This window comes from Lutra lutra, chromosome 4 (assembly GCF_902655055.1).
Source record: "Lutra lutra chromosome 4, mLutLut1.2, whole genome shotgun sequence".
Lineage (NCBI taxonomy): Eukaryota > Metazoa > Chordata > Mammalia > Carnivora > Mustelidae > Lutra > Lutra lutra.
Genome location: NC_062281.1, coordinates 30,516,326 through 30,538,682, shown reverse-complemented (window position 1 = coordinate 30,538,682; position 22,357 = coordinate 30,516,326). Strand labels below are relative to the sequence as shown.

The window sequence follows — 22,357 nt, the reverse complement described above, 5'->3', positions numbered from 1 at the left end:
CTTATGGTATTTTTCTTTTCTGAAATCATAACATCTTAATTAAAAGTTATGTCCATCAAATGAATCCACTGAAAGTCTTTTCATTACAAAGATTAAAATTTCTTTCCTTAAACAGAAATATCACTGTTCCCTGAAAAACTAAAAGTGGTAGAATGGATTATACAGATTTCTTTATAATTTACAAGGCATTTTCATATATCTGTTATTGAGTCATACAACTCTGGGAAATTCAGAAAATATGGCTAGGTCTAAAACTTCTCTTATTCTTCATTCAGTGGTTACTTAACTATATTATGTGACACCGAGAAAAGAAAATAGCAGGTGAAATTTTATGTGCATGAGGATCTGGAAGACTCAAAAGATCACTTTAAGTTGTAAGGGTTTGTCTAGAGGAACGACTTGGGCCTAAGTCCACAGGTGCACAAAACTTTTTCAGGACCACAATATGGTTACATCTATGATATGGCAGCAGAAGCAGGGTGAAATTAAGAAAAGACATGCTTATTTGGTGCACTGGACTAAGCTATTTTCCTAACTAATCTGATATTACTTAGCATATAGTTTATAACCAGACTTTCCTCAGACTCTGATAAAGTAATTGGAAGTTTTGACCAATATTTAAGAGTTCAGATGACTTTTGGTGGTGAAGAGTGGCTTTGGTGAACTAAAATTCTGTACTGTATTTTTAAGGTTGCAGTTTAAAGAGGAAAGCATACTGATAGGATCAGTGGCAAACACATGGTATTCTTCCTCTGGGGATGTCCCTAGAGCTCCATCACTCAGCTTGATCATATTAACTGAATCACTGTTCCACTCATTGAGCCAGTGTGTTCACTGCCTAAAAATTCACAACTCTGCCAACTGTGGCTACCACTACTATGGTGTGTTTTTTTCCTGTTGACTAATATTGTGCTTCTTTTTTTTTTTTTTAAGTAAAATTATAGAACATTATCATTGAAATTTCCCTATGTAAATTCCAGAAAATTCTTCATGCTAGTTTGTTTGTTTGTTTCATGTTGAAATTCCCTAAAGTATTTTACCTTGCAGATAAACTCAGAATGTGGCAAGAAAAATGAGCAGAAATATCTTTAAGAAGTCAATTTAAATTTATGCTATATGAAGTGGGGAGAAAATTTCTGATTAAATATGCCTCTATTTCCTCATTCTCCTGAAGACCCAATAAAGTAAAGAAAAAAAAAAGAACAAAAAAGAGTAACATAAAAAATGCAGGGAGATAAAGATGATGAGAGATTTCAACGGAATTCTCTGGGAGATGGAAAGCAGCTGGGGAGTGGAATTCAGTAAAGGAAGCTATTAACATGGGTACCTACATAGGAAGTTACCTGTAAAAGCATGCTTTTTGTCTTTTTCTTCCTTCTATTTCATCTAATTCTCCCTACAGAAACCTAGAGAGGTTTAGGACATTGAGGCACAATGTACCGAAGAAGGTAGTAATGAGCTCAATGCTAAAAACAAGGAAGATGGTTGAAAATAGCTAGATCCTCAGATTTCGTCTACTCCCCCACACTCCTAAGCTAAGTAACTCCTTCCATATTTTCTCACTACTTCTACCCTGGAGGATACAAATGTTTTAGCTTCTTGATAAATTACTATATCCAAGAATCTCTGGACCAGGGACACTAATCAGTGTGAGGGATGGGATAGGAAATGGACCTGAAGTCAAAAGAATTAAGTCCAAATTTTTGTACTGATTGGTAGGACTCTGGCCCCCTTCTCTACCCTGCTCCTGGAATACAGATGTTGAGACATATGCCCACGCAGGTGGGAGAATAAGAGAATAGTTCTCTGGAGAACTAAATGACCCCAAAGAAAAGACCTAATTAAATTGACACTGACAGATACAAAAAAAAAAAAAAAAAAGGCACCCTATTCATCACAAACACACAGTGCTTCCATAGAGTATTCTAGTATATTATACTTAAATATAAAACAGACAGCTAAGTATCACAAGACATTTGTGTAAAGCCTTCTACATGAAAGTTAGATGTTAGAGAAGGTAAAGAGAAAACAAAATACCTAGAGGAAATAGAGACACTGAAAGGAGCAGAACATGCTTTATGGAATATTCTCAGAGAGATAACAGATGATTACTGAGAGCTAAAATAAGAACGACATGTTATTTAAAAAAGAACAGAGAACAACGAAGACTGAAAATGAAAAATAAGATAGCCAAAAACACCAGCTTAATAGAAGATTTGGAAGATAATATTGAAGACATTTCCCAAATAGTAGAACAGAAAGATCAAGGAGATGGGAAACAAGAGATGAAAAGCAATGAACTTAGAGAATCCAACAAAAGATCCAACTTTCAAACAAGAAAATGAAGGAAATGAAATCATCTGAAGAATTACACAAGAAAATTCCCCAGAACTGAAATGTGTCCAGATTGGAACGGGGCATAGAAGAGAAATAAAAGCAGAGGAATAAGAATTTTATAATTGAGCCCTCATAAAACACTACTGAAAAAATTACAGTAAATTTAGACAAATGAATAATAAAAACTGGCAAAAGAAAACTTTAAGTAGTTACTAATTTCAGGGAAAAAAATGAAAGGTTGTAGAGAAGGAAGGAAGAATTGTTCTGTCCTACTTGACCTAAGATGGCAAATGTATTCGGGTGTTTAATAAAGTAAAACCTATATAAAAAGGATGGGAAAAGCAGGAAAAAAGCATTGGCAGAAATAACACTGCTATACTGAGAGCAGTAAACTATATTATTTAGAAATACAGAAATAGCAGGGGAAATGTATATTTAGAAGAATTCAGTGTTTGGTTTGGGAGAGGAAGATTGGCATTATTATAATCCTCTTAGTGAAATTTGCCTTAAAAACTGTGTACAGGTATTTGATGAAAATAAAAATCTAATTAATATAAACAGGAAAATCTAAGATTATAACAAAGGGTAAATGAGACTGGAAAAGAGTCAAGACATATATTTCGTTTATATGTAAACTTTAAATATTATAAAAGAACTTTTAAATGTAAAGGTAGACTCTATAACAGTTTTATCAGTATGATCAAATAATATTTTTCTTATTTCACATATTATGCCTTGATTTATGAAATTTATGCCTTTGTTTGGCATCTTTATACTTCTATATGTATTAACCTTCTAAAAACAAAAACAACAGATCCAAATTGCCATACACATTCTAAGTTAACTATAATAACACTTTAAGAGTCTATCTCCACAAAACTTCGTTTTCAAGTAAAACTAGGCTTATTTCCTATCTTCGTTATTTGTTGTCAGAAATAAAGACTCACTCAAACTAGCTAAGAAATGATGGGAAATTCATTTAAAGGATAAAATACTATTTTAAAAAATCAGGGAAAGGTTTTTTGAGAGATTGGGACAAGAAAACAAAATGCCATCACGATCCAAGGCAGTTGATTCCATTCTCACTATTCTCTTCCTCCACGGCCACAGCGACTCTCCTTTCTTCATCTTTTTATGTGCCTGAATCAATATTTTCTTTCTCTATGGAGATTTCTGGGGTTCACTTATGCAGGCCCAAACATGGTCACTCCAGGGTCAGCTTTATGTCCTCTCCCTAGGAAGATGAATCTCATTGGCTCAGCTTGAGTCAAGTACCCACAACTGATCCAATCAGCTGTGGGCTGTGTTTGGGGGAGCTGTCATGTGACCTGACATTCACTGGCAAGGATTATGGGAAGAGAGAAGAGACTGACAAGCAAATAGACTAACACACTTGCTTTACCTTTTCAGCTAACTTGATAAGGACCCACAAGATCTCTTCTCATTCTTAGCCCAATTCCTCCAAACAAAATAGACACTTAGAGTGACTGACAGGTATCCCAAATGAAGTGGTGCAATGTGAAAAGTATAAAGGAGAATTATGTCTTTCTTTCTGTTCTTGGACTTTTTTCACATGCACACATTAAAATTCTAAATCAGGGGAGTTATAGGAAACTTCGTCTTATTTTTCATCCCAGAGACATTGCCACAACCGACCAACATTTTCAGGTCAATATGGTTCCTTGGTGATGTGAGTTGTTACTTGAAGATTTTCACTATGGCTGTTAATGGTATGAGAGGAGACCCTGTGTCACAGGTAAAGTTTTCCAGAAGTTATTGTTTATGCTACTGTTGCTTTCCTTTTTATTACAGCATTAAAAATTACACTTACATTTTCAATCATGTGAAGCCACTTCTTACATCCCCATCTATTTTATATTCTATGTAGAGAAGTATTAAAGAATGGGGTTGGGATGAGTGATGGGCTAGAAGAACTACATGAGAGTCTAACACACAAGGTGTGTGAACTGGCATTATGTTAGTCCCCATTAAAATATCACCTATGTTCCTTTCTTGATAACTGCTTTCATTTCCTTTTAAAGCTGAGAAAAATAAAATTATGTTAAATGACACTAATAGCTTGGCTTTTTTCCTAAGGACATTAAGGAGAAATTTCTGAGAAGAGACAGAAGAAAATATTTCTTGTTAGCAGGGTTTATCAGTAGTGTTTTTTATGGGTTAAAGAGGTTTGGTTTAGGTTATGTGTGGGAAGAGATGTGAAAATAGGTGTGATTATAATCTCATTGCATTCCACATCTTCATAGACAAGTTAGTTTAGAGTAGGTAGTTGCTTATTCTTTAATAATTTGGGCTTCCTGGATATTTGGCTGAAAATTCAAGGCAACTGCCTGCCGATTTTACAAATTTAAAGTAGATGGATTCGTAATGTGGATAAAAATGCAACAAGTAGAAATTATCTTTGCTTCTTCTAAGATACTATTTTCAAATCTACATCAGGGTTCTATTTAACTATCACCAAGGAAATATTACATAGTTCGCTAGATCATCCTGTACTAGAGCTGAATGATGAATGGAAAAGAAAACAGAACTAGTCCATGAAATGATGACTTCATTACAGTGATTATTTTTAACCACTTTAAGTTTATTTTTATTCATGTGTTAGGTATCGTGCTATGCTTTCACAGCCATTTTCACATTTAATCTTCTTAATAACCCTCTGAGGGAGGTATTATTATCTTTTATCAAATGAGAGAGTCAAGAACTTATGCCAGGTCATGTTATGAATAACTGGTAAAGTTAGAAATCAAGTCAAAATTTTAGGATTCCAAGGACTATCAGTGTTTTAATAAATTAACTGCAACTGAAAAAAAATTAATTGAGTTTCTCTTTTGGCAGTAACTGTGAGAAATGGCATGTCTGTATATCTGTGTCATGTATTTATTGAGATCACTATCACACACTTTGTGTGCCTACAATTTCATTTGAGTGTCTATCCCTTAGTGACCATTTCTTCAGAAACAATGTTCTCCTCAAAGGTTTGTCCACCGCTAATTCAAAGACATATTTCAGCTCAGCTATCTGAGTCTTTCAATAGAAAGAGTTCTTATACTTTGACTAATACATACCTTTTATTCCCTCAAATTAAAAAAAATTATCTTTTCTAACTAAAAAAAAATGTCTATTTAAGTTAACTTATATAACTGCTCTAAACTGACTGTAATCTGAACTGTGGAGAACTCTCAGAATCAGACGAGTGTACTCTGGTTGAACTTTGGTTTTTCAGTTAGTTTTGCTTAGCATGCAGCTCAGGCTGATAATCTTGTTTGTGTTGACACTAAAGTATCTACTTAGTGATACTGTGCTGCCAATTATAACTGTTTTTGTAAGTAATAAACCAAACTTAGCTCCTGAGAGTTTAAAAATATTTAACTCTTATCATGAACACTTCTCAAAAAATGATATTATTAACATCTTTTTGTTTTTCATTTCCTAGCATTTTTAGAATGGGAAAACTTTTGTTCAAGTTTAACGGTTAAAGGTGTTATTAGCTATTCAGGAATTAAATAAAAACCTGCAAGATCAGTTTACATTTTAAAAAATATATCAAGTGTGACCTCTTATACCCTACACTCATACTGAGTCATACTAGATTAATGATAATAATCATAAATACCATTTCTGGCTACCCAGTTGTTCCTTAAATTAATATAGCAGGTGGTATCATAATTGGGACAACCGATACATTTAAAATTGATTACTTTCCACGAGTCAGATTGTAGATGTTGTATACCTCAAATCAGAGTTAAAGGTATTACTCTTTTATTTTCAAAGAATTCTGATGAGGCAAAAAAGACAATGTAAAAAAAGCATAATTCATCTTGAGAGTTTACAAGGTACAGAGATCTATAATTCATAAGATTTCTAATTTTTATTCCTGCATGTGGATATTGTTGATCTATTTTATTGAGAAGCTGGACTTCAGGTATGAAATTTACTTGTGAAATTGTTTTATAATAGAAAATAACATGCTTTTACTTTCAGTATTCTATTCAGTGTACTTTTGTAAGAAAAAATGTACTAAAACCAGAATTTTAAGTCCTCTTTTCTTTTTTTCCCTCAGGTCAGCAAGGAAATTACGATACAAAGCAAAATAAAAATAAGAAGAAAGCAGATTTGTGAAAGCATAAGTCAGATTCAGAAATCTCTCCTTGCCTGAAGCATTAGAACAGACACAGCATGAAGGCGGAATCTTTAAGGGAGTCTCCTGTGTCATCAAGGGTCTAGATTACATCATCACTGATTTCATCTTTTCCATCTCCTAATTTTAATGTCTCTGTTTTCCCAAAGGCTGCTGTAATTTATCCCATGGGTTCTCAAAATAAGTGACATTTAAAATAGAAACATGGCTTCTGTGTTTTCATTATTGTCTTTGCCATTTGTTGATACCACACCTATCTGCAGAGATAAGTACCTTCTGTTCCAGTCCTAATGAAAATGCTCTTTACATATCCATGGTTTTGTCAAGAATTTTTGTGACTTGTAAAACAAAACACTAATAATACATTTGTGTTGCTTTAGTGTAAAACTTAATCGAAATGAATTTTGTTGAATTTATGAGACAAGAGCTATAGGCAACATAAATTTGCCAGAAATGCAATACTTCAACTATAATTTTATTTTTCTTCTTAGATCAGACTGGAGCAACATTTCCCCAAACACATTTTAAAGACAAACAAAATTACAGTAGTTCTTACATTCTAATATGTTCACTCATTCAGGGCTTTACTGTGAAAGAGTAAAAAATTTTGAAGAGGATAGTAAGTCCCAGCTGTGAATCACATGCCAAGATATTCAGTGACTTTTTTTTTTCCTTTAAAGACACAGATAATAAGAAACAAAGTGTTAGCTACTTGGGAGTATTTCTTTAAAAAAAACAATCTAGGATTTCCCATTTTGAAAATAGGTGCATTACCATTTCAAATTATCTGAGAGAAGGAAGGGATTTAAGAAGTTTTTAGCAGTTCTCAAATGTGTCTGCCATGTGGTGCTAATTCAGGTAGAAGCTGTCACTGGTCTCTGGTAAAGAAGTTAAATTTACTCCTTTTTAGGGACTGTTCTTATTGAATCCCATAACTCCTTTGGTGTTAACATAGCAATTTAAGATGAAATTATATGAAGCTAAATTGTAGTTATTACTTTTAACGTCCTCACTTAGCAAAATAAAAAGTTGTCAACTTATATTGGCTCCTTTACCTTTTTCCTTTTTCCTGGAAGTTTTACTGGGTCATAAAGCCCCAATTCAGTGAGCATTGATCTAATGGAGCTTCTGCCTTTCCACAAATAATTATTGAGTCTCTGGGGACAGATCATGAACATGACACACAGATGTTGAATGGAGCTTGGAGTCTAGTGATAGACACAAATGGTGATATGTAATGATCATAACACAGTGGGAAAAGTGCTTTTAGAGAGAAGGAATACTGGAGCATATGAGCAGGGCACCTAACACTAATTGTGGGAAGTCAGGCAAAGATCTCTCTAGCAAAGAAATATAAAATATGAAGTATATGATGTTGGCTTTGTGAGGAAAGTACCTTTTTCAAGGTATCTAGGTACTTGGAAAAGCAAACCAAAGAGTTACTTTATGATCATAGAATCAGAGCAAAGAGCTATTAATTAGAGCCTGTGGATCTTTGATGAAATAATCACATCCCAGCCAATATAATAGCTCTTAGCGGGCAGACACTTATTTCTCTAGAGATGGGGCAGTGGGATATATTTTTAGGTTAAGAAGTGATATTCTCTTTCTCTGCCTGTCTCTCTGAGAGTGAAACTTGCCTCCCCCTCCTCCAGACCCTGAATTACTGTCTCAGGGAGAGAGTGTGAGGGGAGAAAACTGGGAAGTCAGGAACCTCATCCCTCTGGCTTTAGTTTTCAAAACTCATCAGAGAGGATATACATAGCTGCCTCTGGAAAAATCCCAAGACAGTGCTTGGGGAATTAAGCGCTGAAGTGCATGGGTACTTCTCTTGAGACTGAAATATTGCTTTCATGGGGTTGGGGAATGGAGGCGGGAATGGTAAGGAAGATGAGCCTCAAGAAGAACTATAAAATTCAAGTTTAGAGGCTCCCAGGGAGAGAAGCCTTATTGTCTAGTCAGGGTGTCACGGAGGTGAGAGCACTCAGAACAAATAAAAGATTGGAAGGTATGCCAAAGGAAGGAACCTCAAATTCCCATGTGATCCAAAAGTAGTTAGGAGAGCCACAGGACCTGGGGGCATTTGTGGAGAGAAAGAAGGGCTGTAGTGCTAACTGGGGGACTCAGGTGGGCCTCCCAACGCCTTGAGACTACATAAGCATGAGTGATACAAAACTGGTATGGCTGTACTGGGTGATAAGTTATCAAAGTACTTTGCATTCACTGATAAATAGCTGTTTACCCAGAATCACCTACCCTCCCCAAACTCAAGAACAATGCCTGGGATAGCAGAGAAGGTTCCAGGATGCTGCATAAGCAGTAAGCCAGTGTCTGCATCCTTTCTGATTGGTGTATTAGTTATCTATTATTGTATAACACTTCATTCCAAAAACTGGCAGCTTAAAGCAATAATAAACATTTGTTATCTCACACGGTTTCTGTGGGGCAGGAATTCAGCAACAGCTTAGCTGAGCTGTTCTGGCTAAACATATATCACGGGTCCGAAGTCACAATGTCAGCTGGGTCTCAAGTCTTGACTGGGGATGGAGGACCAATCTAAGATGTGCCACTCACGTGGCTTGCAAGTTGCAGGAGACCTCAGTTTCTCACTACGGTGGATCTCTGCAAAACTGAATGATTGTCTTCCTGACCTGGGAGCTTTCTTCCTCAGAATGAGTGATCTAAGAGAGAGCAAGGCAGAAGACACATTATCTCTCATGACAGCCTCAAAAGTTGCACTTCATCATTTCTGAAATATCTTGTTGATAACACAGTTCACCCCTATTCAATGTGTGAGAGATAATAGAGGGCGTGCTATCTAGAAGGTTCTAAATATCACTTTCACACAAGTCAGAGTAGCCTTGAAAAAGGAGAAGGCAGCAAGGCAAGGGCAAATTCCAACCTGAGATTAAGATGTCTTCCTCCAAGATAACTCAATTAGAAATTGAGTTTTCTAAAAATGCAAATTTTGTTCTTGCACTCCTGAATTTATGCATTAAGATTCATAGCTTCTGTGTCCTATGTAACTAGTTGTTCCCTGAAAATTACTGCCAAAGTTTTGTTCACCAATACTCTTCTGTTGCTTTAATTCTTTCTTTAAAAGGTACAATCCTTCAATAACTTTGTTATTCATGGGAGTCTGGGAAGCACTCTGTCATCTCCCATTAGGTACTGCTTTCATTACATCATTCATTCTGGCAGCCCAGGATATGGAGCACCTGTCATATCCTTTCTAGAAGGGCATCTATGTAGCACAGCAAATGCTAATTAGGACTGCCTTGGCATTCAGTAGGGAGAAGTGCAGGTTGACAATGAAGGCCTTTGGATTTATGCACCATTCGTACTTCAGACTTGTAATCTTTTTTCTGTTTTTTGAGGAAAGTGTTAACAAAATTTGGCCTTGAATAAGTTTATTAACAAGCAGTGATCAATGATAGTATGGCAGCTATCCAGTGAATTGTCATGGGGCATTGCGAGCACAGTATCTTTGGAATTTTCTAGTACTTCATGGAAATCTTGAGTTACAGAATTTTAGAAATGCTGCCGTTTTTCAGAGTTAACTGTTATTCTTGGAAAGATGTTTAAAAATTCTAAATTACTTCTATATACTTGGAATCTGACTGCAAAAAGAAAAAATATGAAATCCTAGGTAATTTATCAATGGTAGTAGCATTAATTCCCTTCCCAAGAAAAGAATAATTCCTGATTAGCGTCTCATAAAAAAATAAGCAAATTTTCAAGTCTCTATGGGTTATCTATAATCTACCATGTCTTTTCTTCAGTGTAAAGCAACCACTGCTGAATTATTAATCATATACTAGAAGAAGACATTCTGGGAAGCTGAAATAAAATTTCCATATCCCTAATATCTATGTTAAATAGCTTCGCAGTCTAGCTAGTATTTCAGGAGACCTACTTCTCAACAAAAATGGAAGATTACACCCAGAATGGAATAATAATAACAACGCTACTGTGGCAGATAGGGAGGTGCATCTTTAGAATCTCCCTTCAAGAACGAACTTGCTATTCAACTGCAAGGAGTAAAAGGTGGCTGACAGCTTCCAGCTCTTAAAGGCTTCAAAATTCATCTCAGCTTCTGAGTTGGGGCCACGCTCTTCCAGGAAGCCCCCACATAATGACTAAACATGTGGGGATCCTAGCGCCTGGCCATTTCTACCCAGTGTAGGACTCCTCTAAAAGGTAATCTTTGCTCAGGAGCTTTTCTCATTGAATTGGCTAATACTTTCCCAGATCTAAATCATAGCATGAGGCGCTTTCTTTCCAATCCAGCTTCATACTCTCTTTTCTTTCAAAGGCATCACATATGCATCATGGTCTGAAAGCTTTCCCCATTCAAGCTTTCCCTTCCCAGGGTACCAAAATGACAAAGTTATTTATTTATTTTTTTTTTACTAAGATCCTACTCTGTGAAGAAGTATATCATAGTGTGTTTGGGGAAGTTATTCAACCTTTCTGAACTGTTCCTTCATCTGTAAAGTGGGGTTGTTGTTTGAAGTAATCTACAAAATGCAGTTTGTAAAGTGCCAGGTACACAGTAAGTACTCAATGACTGTATTTAATACTGAGTATTATTATACCACATGCCAGACTCTATGTGAGAAATTCTGTGTTTATTACTTGTAATCCTTGTTATAATCAGCAAGTATTAATATGCTCATTTGACATATAAGGAAACTAGGATTCAATGAAGTTAAAATAACTTGCTCAAATTGGTTAATACATAGCTAGATTGAGCAACCTCGGGTTAAAACACAGCAAGTTCCTCAGAAGGGAGCAATGTACATGTATGTTGGCAAATACTCCATTGCTGTTACCTTGGAATGTAATGAAACTCCATACCTACATACATGGTATGTACAGTTTGTAATTAATACAAATGGCTCTAGGGACTATTTCATAATTGTTAAGTCCGTACACTTAATTCCACTACATATATGACACTACAATCTGTCCATGGGCATCTAAGACTAAGCATTTGTCTAAAAGCTTAGAAGAGCAATATACAACATCACTGTCACTCTCTGATAAGTACCAGTCAGTTATTCTCATAGAATGGCTCTCAGTCTGGGTTTGACTGACTTTTCTCAAGATTGGATTGAGGTTTTTTTTTAATATTCCATAATTTTGCTATTGCTAGAAAAACTGCATCATTTGAAATCATTCCCCCCGGACTGTTTTGGTTCCCATCCCACCCACAGAACTGCTCAAGCTCATTATTAAAAGATGCAAAAGAATCTGCAATGGCAGAAGAAAGTTAAAATACTATATCGCTCAGAAAACTTCTAGTGAAGTGGCAGTAATCTGAACTGAGTGGCAGCTTTGGTAGCACACTTCTATTGTTCCTCAACTCACAGTTTTAAGATAAAGAACCATGGTGAGACCTTATACCTGTTAGAATGGTTAAACCCAAAAAGACAAGAAATAACAAAAGTTGGCAAGGATGTGAAGAAAAAGGAACTCTTGTATACTGCTGGCGGGAACGTAATTGGTGTAGCCACTGTAGAAAATGGTATGGAGATTCCTCAAAAATATTATATAATTACCATATAATGCAGTAATTCCACTACTGGGTATTTACCCCCAAGACAGAGAAGACATTAATTCAAAAATATAGATGCAGCCCTATGTTTGCTGCAGCATTATTTTACAATAGCCAAAGTATGGAAGAAACCCAAGTGTCCACCCATAGACAAGTGGATAAAGAAGATGTGGTGGGGGCGCCTGGGTGGCTCAGTGGGTTAAAGCCTCTGCCTTCAGCTCAGGTCATGATCTCAGGGTCCTGGAATCGAGCCCCGCATCGGGGCCTCTGGTCTGCGAGGAGCCTGCTTCCCTCTCTCTCCTGTCTCTCTGCCTACTTGTGATCTCTCTCTGTCAAATAAATAAATAAAATCTTTTAAAAAAAAAGAAGATGTGGTGTATATGTACAATAGAATATTACTAAGCCATAAAAAATGAAATCTTGCCATTCACAACAACATAGATGGACCTATAGGATATAATGCTAAGTGAAATAAGACAGAGAAAAAACAAATGCCATGTGACTCACTTATATGTGGAATCTAAGAAACAAAGGAAAAAGGAAACAAACGAAAAGACTCTTAAATACAGAGAATAAACAAATGGGTAACTACCAAAGTGGAGGTGGGTAGGGGGATGGGTGAAATAGAGAAAGGGGATTAAGAATACACTGCTTATGAAGAGCACTGAATAATGTACAGAATTGGTGAATCATTGTATGGTACACCTGAAACTAATACAATATATTAATTATACTTTATTAAAAAAAGTATTGTTAGAGCTGCCTGGGTGACTCAGTTGGTTAAGTGTCTACCTTTGGCTCAGGTCATGATCTCAGGGTCCAGGGATTGAGCCCTGCCTTGGGATCCCTGCTCAGTGGGGAGTCTGCTTCTCCCTCTGCCCCTTATCCTGCTTATGCCCTCTCTCTCAAATAAATAACATCTAGAAGTAAAAGAATTTTAACTACAATTTAAAAAAATTGTTACAAAAAAATTGTTACATACGCTAAAAAAAAAAATTGAGATTGTGGTGCTTCTGCAGGTGTGAGATAGAGATGGATGAGGTTGGTAAACTGGATTTAGGGGGTAGGCAGTTTTCTTAGTGGAATTCTGCTGGGAAACCAGTCTTTTGCCCAAACAAATCCATAGGGTTGACTAAGTAAGCCTTCCTATGTTCAAAAAAGCATGATTTATGACGTGAAAGATATGACCTGAAAAGACTTTGTGTCCAGTGTTGCTATTGGCATTTAAGTGAATTCTAGCCAAGAGTGGTCAGCATGACCGTAGAAAGAAAAAGATGGCCAGTAAAGGAAATGAATTTGTGGCCTGATGGGAAGGGTAAGATACATCAGAACTGCAGGTCTGAATGAACAACTTAAGCCACCTATGGCTAGAGTGATGCTAACAAACCATAGAAGAGAGATTGTAGAAAAATGAAAATTATATTTGTAACAGAATAGCATGTACTTAGAAAAGATGTATAAGTTAATATTTAGTATATGTATTTTTAAAGATTCTATTCATTTTTTGAATGAGTGAGAAAGAGAGCACATTAGCAGGGTTGGGGGTTGGACAGAGGGAGAGGGAGAAACAGACTCCCTGCCAGGAAATTTTATGGAGCAGGGAGTCCTACTCAGGGCTGGCTGTGGGGCTCTATCCCAAGCCCCAGAGATCACTGTTTGAGGTGAAGGCAGATGCTTAAGTGACTGAGCCACCCAAGTGCCCCAATATTCAGTATATTTTTGTGTGAGCTTACCCATAATGCAATTTATTTATTGTGAATACTTTTTTGAACATTTTTCAAGTAAAGAATTCAGTTATAGTTCCATTGCAGAAAATGGAGTCTATCTAGATAGGCTCCAGAAACCATCAGGTCACTATGATAGCTCACAAAGACTCCTGGGTGTTTGGTACACAAAAAGGATTATTTACAAAAATACATTTTTTGCACAACGACTGCTACATATGCAAAGATGTATATGTGTATGAGAACAGAATATGCACTTTGGGGAAATTAAATACCATTTGAAAAAGTGGACTTTTAAGTATGGTTATAAATCTTAAAAAGAAACAGCTCTAATTTATTGTTCATGTGGGAGAAATTCTGGGTGTACTCCTTCTGGATGTACTTTCCTTTTCACTGTTACAACTATGGCACAGAGGGGTAATTATCAGTTTGTGAATTCTACTGTGAAAGGACCAAAGTGATCTCACTGGATATGTTTCCCAGAGACTCTCCTTTGCTTTCTAAAATAATATAATTGGATGTGAAATGAACTGCTGGCACGTTTTACAACATATATTGAAAATGATGGTAAAGTTGGAAATACTAGAAGTGCCTAAATGCTACAGTTGTGCCAACAAAGGGGGTACAGGCTCTTGTGTTTGGAGGGTGGGACATATTAAATTACATAATCTTTTAGAAATGTAATAAAAAGTGTTCAAGAAGGTTCCTAAAACAACTCCATGTTAATCTGGCTTTTGGTAAATAAAACTCTAAGGAAAACTTCCTTCCAAATGTGAATGTGTCACAGTGAAAATCTGTTGACATGGAATGAAGATGAAATAAGTAATATTTTCCCTTAAATACAAAGGCTATGATTCACTAATTAGAAACAATAACATGACTTAAAAGCTATAGTAAATTTTATATGAGACTTGTAGTGAAACCAATTTACTCTCATGGATAATTGTCACAGTAAATAGAGGTTATAAACTGTGCTACATAATGCGGAATATTTTAATTCAGTATGATTAAGACAGAACAAAGCAAACAGCAGGTTCTAAATAATGATGACGATGCTGGATATTGCAAAATCAATTCAAATGATATTATGCTGTCTTGTTAAATGATGTCTATTTTATAAATGTCATAAGGTTTATTACACCTAAAAAGTTGCTTTAGTCTTTCATAATGTCTGAAGATATTAACTGAAGTAAGTACACTTTGACCATAAAAGAGAAGCACTCCACAGGGCTTCAAAGGCCAATATGGCTTGATAAATAAAGCTCATCCCACCTCAAAGATAATGTAGGCTCATTCAAAGTTACTCCTTTTTGATTCCTGTTCATTCTGATGTATTATCATTCAAACTATTCAAACACAAGCAAAAAAAATGAAAATCATAAGATAGTGTCACATTAAAAAAAAGTATGTCATAGACCACATTCGTACGCTTTTTTCATTGTTTTACTGAGCTCATTAAATGACATAGTTATTTCCCATGACATCTAACATGGCATAATCTAATATTTGGCTACTTAGATATTTTCTTGATATTTGTCACCAATACTGGGCAGCATTCAATCAGAGAAACTGGATTAATGTTTTTTATTAACATATAATGTATTATTTGCCCCAGGGGTACAGGTCTGTGAATCATCAGGCTTACACATCTCACGGCACTCCCCATGTCCCATACCCTCCCCAATGTGGATTAAATATTTTTAACACACATTAATGAAAACTTCTTTTTCAAAGTAGTAAGAGGGTGAGAGATAAAATTTTGAAAGTATTCTATAAAGGAAGATTTATAGAAAGTATGATTGATGTTTATGTTCTCAGGTTATGGTTTTATCTATAGAAGACATTTCTTTCTTTATTTACATTTATAATTATATTATAAAATGTTAAAGAAGAATAAAGAAGTTTTGTCAGTAACATACCAGTTTTTTCCTGGCCTGAGGAGGGCAAGTTTTATTAGACAAGTGCAATGTTACAATATGTAAACACACAGTCACTTTCCCCACTTCAGAGATTACTATTGGCAGAAAAAATTTCCCTTAAATATATTTTTCTGTAAATATTTCATCTTTTATCTATGACTTAAACAGCTTATCTCCTGTGTATGTATTTTCCATCTTTGTTACCTACTAGTGGCAAGAACTTGAACAAACCATTTACTTAAGGTCCTCAGATTGGGAAACATATACAAAGTCCATTAGTTTTTCACAGTATGGGCATTACCCCGTTAATGGATTGCAATTAGTGTTTTTATAAAAAAATGAAATTGAATCAATTTGAATAGAGAATATAGAGGATAAACATATGGTAAGCTTAGTTTTTTTTTCCAGTTTTTTATATATGTGTGCATACTGTGTGATGTAAAATATATTCCTTCATATGGGTTGCAGGCAAAATAAAAAGTTTGAAAAATATAGTTTTAATGATTCATAAATACCTTCTAAGTCAAAAATGAAATCATTCTAGTTTCCAGCTCAGAAATTCTGAAAATGACTTCCTTTAACATACTGTCATATGGTTTACTGCCTGAAAGACACTACCAGCTAGTTACAAGGATATTTAGTTGAAATGACTAGAGAATATTTACTTCCTTAATTAGTTATAACTGATAATATCCATTTTAAGTATTGAAAAGGCACCTTGTTGGGCTTCACCCCCTCAAAAAATTCAACAAAATTTTAGGCATAAACAATTTAGTACAATTATTAATTTCTACATGTATGTCACAGATCATATGCCAATACTGTGTTAAGGGGCTGGGAAAGGTAAAATGAATTGGTATGGTCCCAAACTCACTATGTTTACAATTTTTAGGAAAATATTAGCTATAAAAAGAGAATATCCTACCCACAACCAAGGAGTAGAGTTCAAATGTACACTACTATGAAATATTATCCTAATAATCACTAACACAAGTTGTTGTTTTTTGAATATCTAATTCTAATTCACTAATTTTTTGAATATCTAATTCTAATTCACACATTCAACATCTACTGTATGCCAGGTGTTTTTCTAGGTTGGATGTTCCAAGGTTAAAATGACAAAGTCCATACTCTCAAGGAGTTTATATAACAATGAAAAATACAGAAAATAAGTAAACAAAAAAAAAATCAAACTGATAAGTGTAATAGTGATGTAAAAGGCATTAACTAGGATCCACTTGTTATTGGAAAGGCCTCCCTATAAGTAGATAGTAGTTTTAAATAAAATTGACATATAAAGGACAAAAAGAAGACAGCCACTTAAAGATAATGAAAAGGAACATTTCAGGAAAGGGAGTAATGGGCAAGTGCCACCCAAGGCAGATAGGAGTTTGGAATGTTTGAGGAATAGGAAGTAGGGCAGAATGGCTGGGGTCTAGTGAAGAAAGAATGGTCGATGGGGTAAGAGATGTAGGAGAGAGTCACACTGAGTAGAGCCCTGTTAACTGTGGTAAAGTGTTTAGAATATATATTTATTGCCTGGGGGAGTCATGTGAAAGCCACAAGCAAAGGACTTCTGTAGTCTGATTTTTTTTTTTTAAGACAGTAGGGCTGCTGTATAGAAAATAGATTTTACACAGCAAGAATGAAACTAACACGGTTAAGAAGCTATTACAGTCAGGTGCGAGATGGTTGTGGCTTAGACTGAAGTAGTAGCAGTGGAGATACAACTAGATTTGGGGAAAGTTTAGGAAGTGCAATACAGAATATGCTGACAGACCACATACAGGAGGTGCGCAATCAACAATACTTCCTAGAATTTTAGTTTGTGCAACAAGGTGGATAGTTTCATCAATTGCAGTGGGGAAGGTCAAGTTTGGGGGGAGAATCCAGAGTTCTGTTTGGGATATGTTAACTTAAACATGCATATTAACTATCTAAGTGAATATGTCAAGAAACCAGAACTGGGCCTCAGGGGAGAATTTGGGAGTCACTGGCATATAATTAGTATTTACAGCCAAAGGGTTGGTACCTCCATGGGAGCATCATGCACTATCTCTCTTAATCTTGATAAAAACTCAGAGGACTTTTTCTTTTTATAAGAATATAACTAGGGGTGCCTGGATGGCTCAGTGGGTTAAGCCTCTGCCTTCGGCCCAATCATGATCTCAGGGTCCTGATCAAGACCCGCATCGGGCTTTCTGCTCAGCAGTGAGCCTGCTTCCCCTCTCTCTCTGCCTACAATCTCTGTCCATCAAGTACATAAATAAAATCTAAAAAAAAAAAAAAAGAATATAACTAGTTTCTTTTTATATATGAGCAACTCTGACGCTCAGAGACAGACATTCTGAAAAGTCAACCAGCTACTATGTACCAGCGCCTGGATTCAAATCCGTCTGATAGAGTTCTTGTTTATTCTACTATTTTACTGAAGCATTGGGATATGTGAATTTTTGAGTGAAGAGTTTTTAATTTTTTGAACGAAGAGACTCTACAAGGTCTGTTAAGTTTGGAGAGAAATGGAGCTCATTCAGAATCTACTCCAAATTTGTAAGTTCAATAGTCTTTCCTATCCTTATGTAACTTCTCCTGGCAGATGCTATTGATATTTCCTTTTTTTTCTCTTTTAGTTCTACTCCCTTGGTTTGTGGGATACGTCTCTCTTTTTTCCCTTCTCCTATTCTGATGGCCTCTTCTTCACTGTCCTTTAACTATACAGAGTGTGATGTAAGGATTTTTAGCCTACTTTCCATATTCTCCCTTTACAATTTTATGTTTCCCTGGTTTTAAATACCAAATATATAAGTATGAACTTAAATTTCTTTTCTTCTACTCCAGACATTTCTCCCAAAGTCTAGTAGATTAAGTCTAATGGTTTCTGAAAGCAATTAGCTTGGTGGGAAAGGAGGCTCCCTCGTGAGGTTCCAGAGGAGAGAAGTGCAGGGGCTGGGACCGTCTCATTTGTACATTTATTCAGTATTTCATTCATTCATTTATTTATAAGGAGTTACATATTGGCTGGTCTTAGGAGTTTTCAAATCCACAGTGGCAGACTCTAGATCTAGTGATCCAGGTGGCAAGAAGACAGTCATGTGAACACTAAGACGACCTCGGCCACACAAACATAATGTGCAAAGGCAGAATCCCGCTTAGTCCCTCAAAGAGATTTTATAAAAGTTTTTGGAGTGTTTCAGTTTAGTCGAACATCAAAAGAAAATGGAGAGCAAATCCCGTTAAGGAAGGAGGAAAGTTGGGGGCAAATAAAAGATTGGAGCAGAACGTTACGTTCCGGCAGTGCACGAAGAAAACAAGGTGCTAATAAGGGAGTGGGAAGAGAACGAATACGCCCGTATAGAAAAAGAAGAATAACCGAGAGTGGCGCAAATTAAAAAAAAAAAAAAAAAAAAAAAAAAAAAAAAAAAAAAAAGGAAACATTTGCTAAAAAAAAAAAAACCCCTGGTAAAAGTCACCTCAAACCACGCCCGCTCCACCTCCCAGCGCTTAGCCACGGCATCCTTAGAGTCCGAGAACGCCGCTCTCCACCCAACTCGCCCCGCCCCTTTCCCCAACAGCCCCCTCCGCAGAGCCCTGTGCACGTGCGCAGCTATTCCCACCCCCTCCGCTTTCTCGACCAATGAGAGATGGTGTCGTAATTCGCCACCTCCCGGTCGTAGGTCACGTGACGGTTTCTCCCCGCCCTCTCATTCCCTGCCTCCAGGTTTTGAGAAGATGGCGAAGGTCTCAGAGCTTTACGATGTCACTTGGGAAGGTAACTGCGGGCCGGGCGGGAAGCGGTTCGGCAGTATCTGCTGCCGGTGGAGACGTGGATTCTCCCGTCTGTCTTAGGCGCTGGAGCTCTCTCTGGACGGGCCGCGCCAAGGTGGTGGCCAAGGTGGAGGTTGAGGCTGACCCCTTCCTTGGCCCAGCCTCCGACTGGAGTCTGCGGTGTTCCCCACCGCCTGTGCTCATCGATAGACTGACTGACTTATGTACCTCTGCGCCCGTACGGTGGCCCAGGGCAGCTTCCATTGTAAGGCGGGAGGGCTGTCGCACATTTCGTGTGGCTGCTGGGCCGCGAGGAGGAGGCGGGATAGTTTCTTTCTGAAGCTTCCCTGCGGCCAGGAAATACAGGGCCTGTAAGGCCTTTTATTAAGCGTTCTGTAAAGGTTACAACTCTGTGCAGTAAAGGTCTGTGAAAGATCCATGAAAAAATCTGATTTTTCTACGTGCCACTTTATATTTCCTTCTCTCTGCAAAACTGGGTTTCTGAATTCTCGTCTTCATTCGCTGCCCTACTCCCCCTCAAAACACACTTGGACTCCTAACACAACTTTCTTATTTTCTGACAGTGATTCCTTTTCCGAAAGGGAAAACAACTGGTTATCTCGGGCATATGCTCAAGTGTGATGGACTTCTTTTTCCATCCTACTAAGGTGGAGTGTGTTCTTTAAACCTGGAAGCAGCCAAACTTTGATCCAATTCTATGAGACTTTTCTCTTAAAAACTTCAGTGGGAAGCATGGTTAAGAGAAGAGCCTTGAGTTTCTCTAAGGCATGAAAGTTATATAATTGAAATTTCTATTCCCATCATTTAACATTAGACTTTAACAGCTTATTTGTTTAGTGAATGCCTTCTTCAGATAAACAATGACATAATAACATGTGGACTGAAAGTTATATTGACCATTTAATGGTGAATGTATCTATCCAATATTACAGAATTGCAAACATATGGGAAAAGGTAAAATTCCTTTATACTTGAACTGAATTCAATAATTTATTATTGGTTTTGTGGCCTCTAGCTCACTGTGAACAATATTTCTACCTGTATTTGCGAATTCGTTATATTAAAAGTATTAAGTGCTTAGAGCTAGATGTTGGGCATATTAAATTAAGTAACACACAGTCCTTACTTTTAGGAGTTCACAGTCTAATGGAGAGGACAGACCTGTAAAAATACATAGTTTTAAGGGCTTGTGTCAGGATATATGGTTAAGCTAGATGGTAGACATGTGGCTGTTACTTGTAATGCTTTTTGAAACATGATTCAGGGCGCCTGGGTGGCTCAGTGGGTTAAGCTGCTGCCTTCGGCTCAGGTCATGATCTCAGGGTCCTGGGATCGAGTCCCACATCGGGCTCTCTGCTCAGCGGGAAGCCTGCTTCCCTCTCTCTCTCTCTCTGCCTGCCTCTCCGTCTACTTGTGATCTCTCTCTGTCAAATAAATAAATAAAATCTTAAAAAAAAAAAAACATGATTCAAATATTTCTTATTTTTTAAAAGTGTTACTTTGCAGGTATGTTCAATATAGGTTTCTTGGATGATAGGAACAAGTAGGTGTGTATCATATCTACCAGAAGACAAGGTGATTTAACTAGGTAACTTGGACTTTACACTGTGATTATTCTAAAGAAAAGTGGATTTAGAATAAGAAATACTAACTACTTCACAGGTATGACTGAACAAAAGAGAAAGCATGTTAAAGGGCTTTTAAACAATTAAGTGCTTTATAAAAAAGATGATCCAGCTCCTGCCCAGGCCCCAGTTTTATCTTAACTATTTCCTCCCTTACTCTGAACTGGCTATGCTGGCTTTTGTTGAATTCCCTAAATGTGTTCTACCCTTCTTTGTTTTAGGGCTGGACAGATGCCATTTCTTCCACTAGGAGTGTTTTTCCTTTCTTGCCCTACTCTTGCTACTATTCTATATTTATCAGAATTTCCTTCCAAGGTCCCATACTTGAGAGAGCCTTCCTTGAACACCCTACCCTATCCCTCAGCTAAAATTTTGTAAAAAGAAAAAAAAAAAGCAACAAAATGTACCCCTGGCCCTTTAACTCTGTGTCCTCATACTGTTGAAGTACTTATCCAGTTTGTTAAGTTTTAAAATTTTCTCTCCTAGAATGAAGGGAGGGACCAGTTGTATCTTGTTCTTGTGCTAGACATTTTGGAGTTGCTCATTCATTTTTTGTTGCCTAAGTGAATTGTTAATGGCATTAATAATAAACATTAACAAATTGTCACAAAAAGATTATAAGCCATTTTTCTCATATTGCAAAAATTTCTGTAGCATCTTAGGTAGATTTAAGCAGCTCACTTAATTCATTGGATATAGTTTGATTATTTGTAAAATGAAGGTTTCAGACCTTTTCAGGATCAGAGATCTATTTTTAGGGGACTTTTAAAAAGTGTTCTAGATTTTTCTTTCAGAAACTTATAGTAACAAATTTTTAGGATTTTAGAGGGTGATAGAGGACTCTTTATACAAATTTTTTTTTTAAGATTTTTTATTTATTTATTTGACAGAGAGAGAGCACAAGTAGACAGAGAGGCAGGCAGAGAGAGAGAGAGAGAGAAGCAGGCTCCCTGCTGAGCAGAGAGCCCCATGCCGGACTCCATCCCAGGACCCTGAGATCATGACCTGAGCCAAAGGCAGCGGCCTAACCCACTGAGCCACCCAGGCGCCCGTTAGAGGACTCTTACAGATAGTTTTTTGTTTAGACTTTTTGGGGAGGGCATGTCAGCTGGGCCTGTGTCCTTCAGAATTCCATTGAATAGCTTCATGAATTAAGGTTGTGGAAATGACTTGTTCAATAAGTACTATAATTCTTGTTATAGGAAAGTTTATCACGTTTATAAAAGACCCATATGGAAAATCTAACA

At 36.7% G+C, this 22,357-nt stretch overlaps 1 protein-coding gene and 1 long non-coding RNA gene across 3 annotated transcripts in view; one reads left to right on the top strand and one right to left on the bottom strand.

The window, feature by feature from the left end:
• Window positions 1-19,231, bottom strand: part of LOC125099190 (uncharacterized) — a 95,903-nt gene extending 76,672 nt beyond the window's left edge. Inside the window, exons 1-2 of one of the 2 annotated variants that reach the window (XR_007127047.1) lie at window positions 19,170-19,231; window positions 9,071-9,177 (exon numbers count right to left, since the gene is read on the bottom strand). This is a non-coding gene — a long non-coding RNA (uncharacterized LOC125099190). Of the gene's footprint in view, window positions 1-9,070; window positions 9,178-15,052; window positions 15,144-19,169 lie in introns of those variants that run through there. The other variant, XR_007127046.1, reaches the window with a different exon arrangement.
• A 155-nt stretch (window positions 19,232-19,386) lies between these two features.
• Window positions 19,387-22,357, top strand: part of EMC2 (ER membrane protein complex subunit 2) — a 43,019-nt gene continuing 40,048 nt past the window's right edge. Inside the window, exon 1 of the mRNA XM_047727153.1 lies at window positions 19,387-19,468. Coding sequence (XP_047583109.1) covers window positions 19,429-19,468 — 40 coding nt within the window. The 5' untranslated portion in view covers window positions 19,387-19,428. The remainder of the gene's footprint in view (window positions 19,469-22,357) is intronic.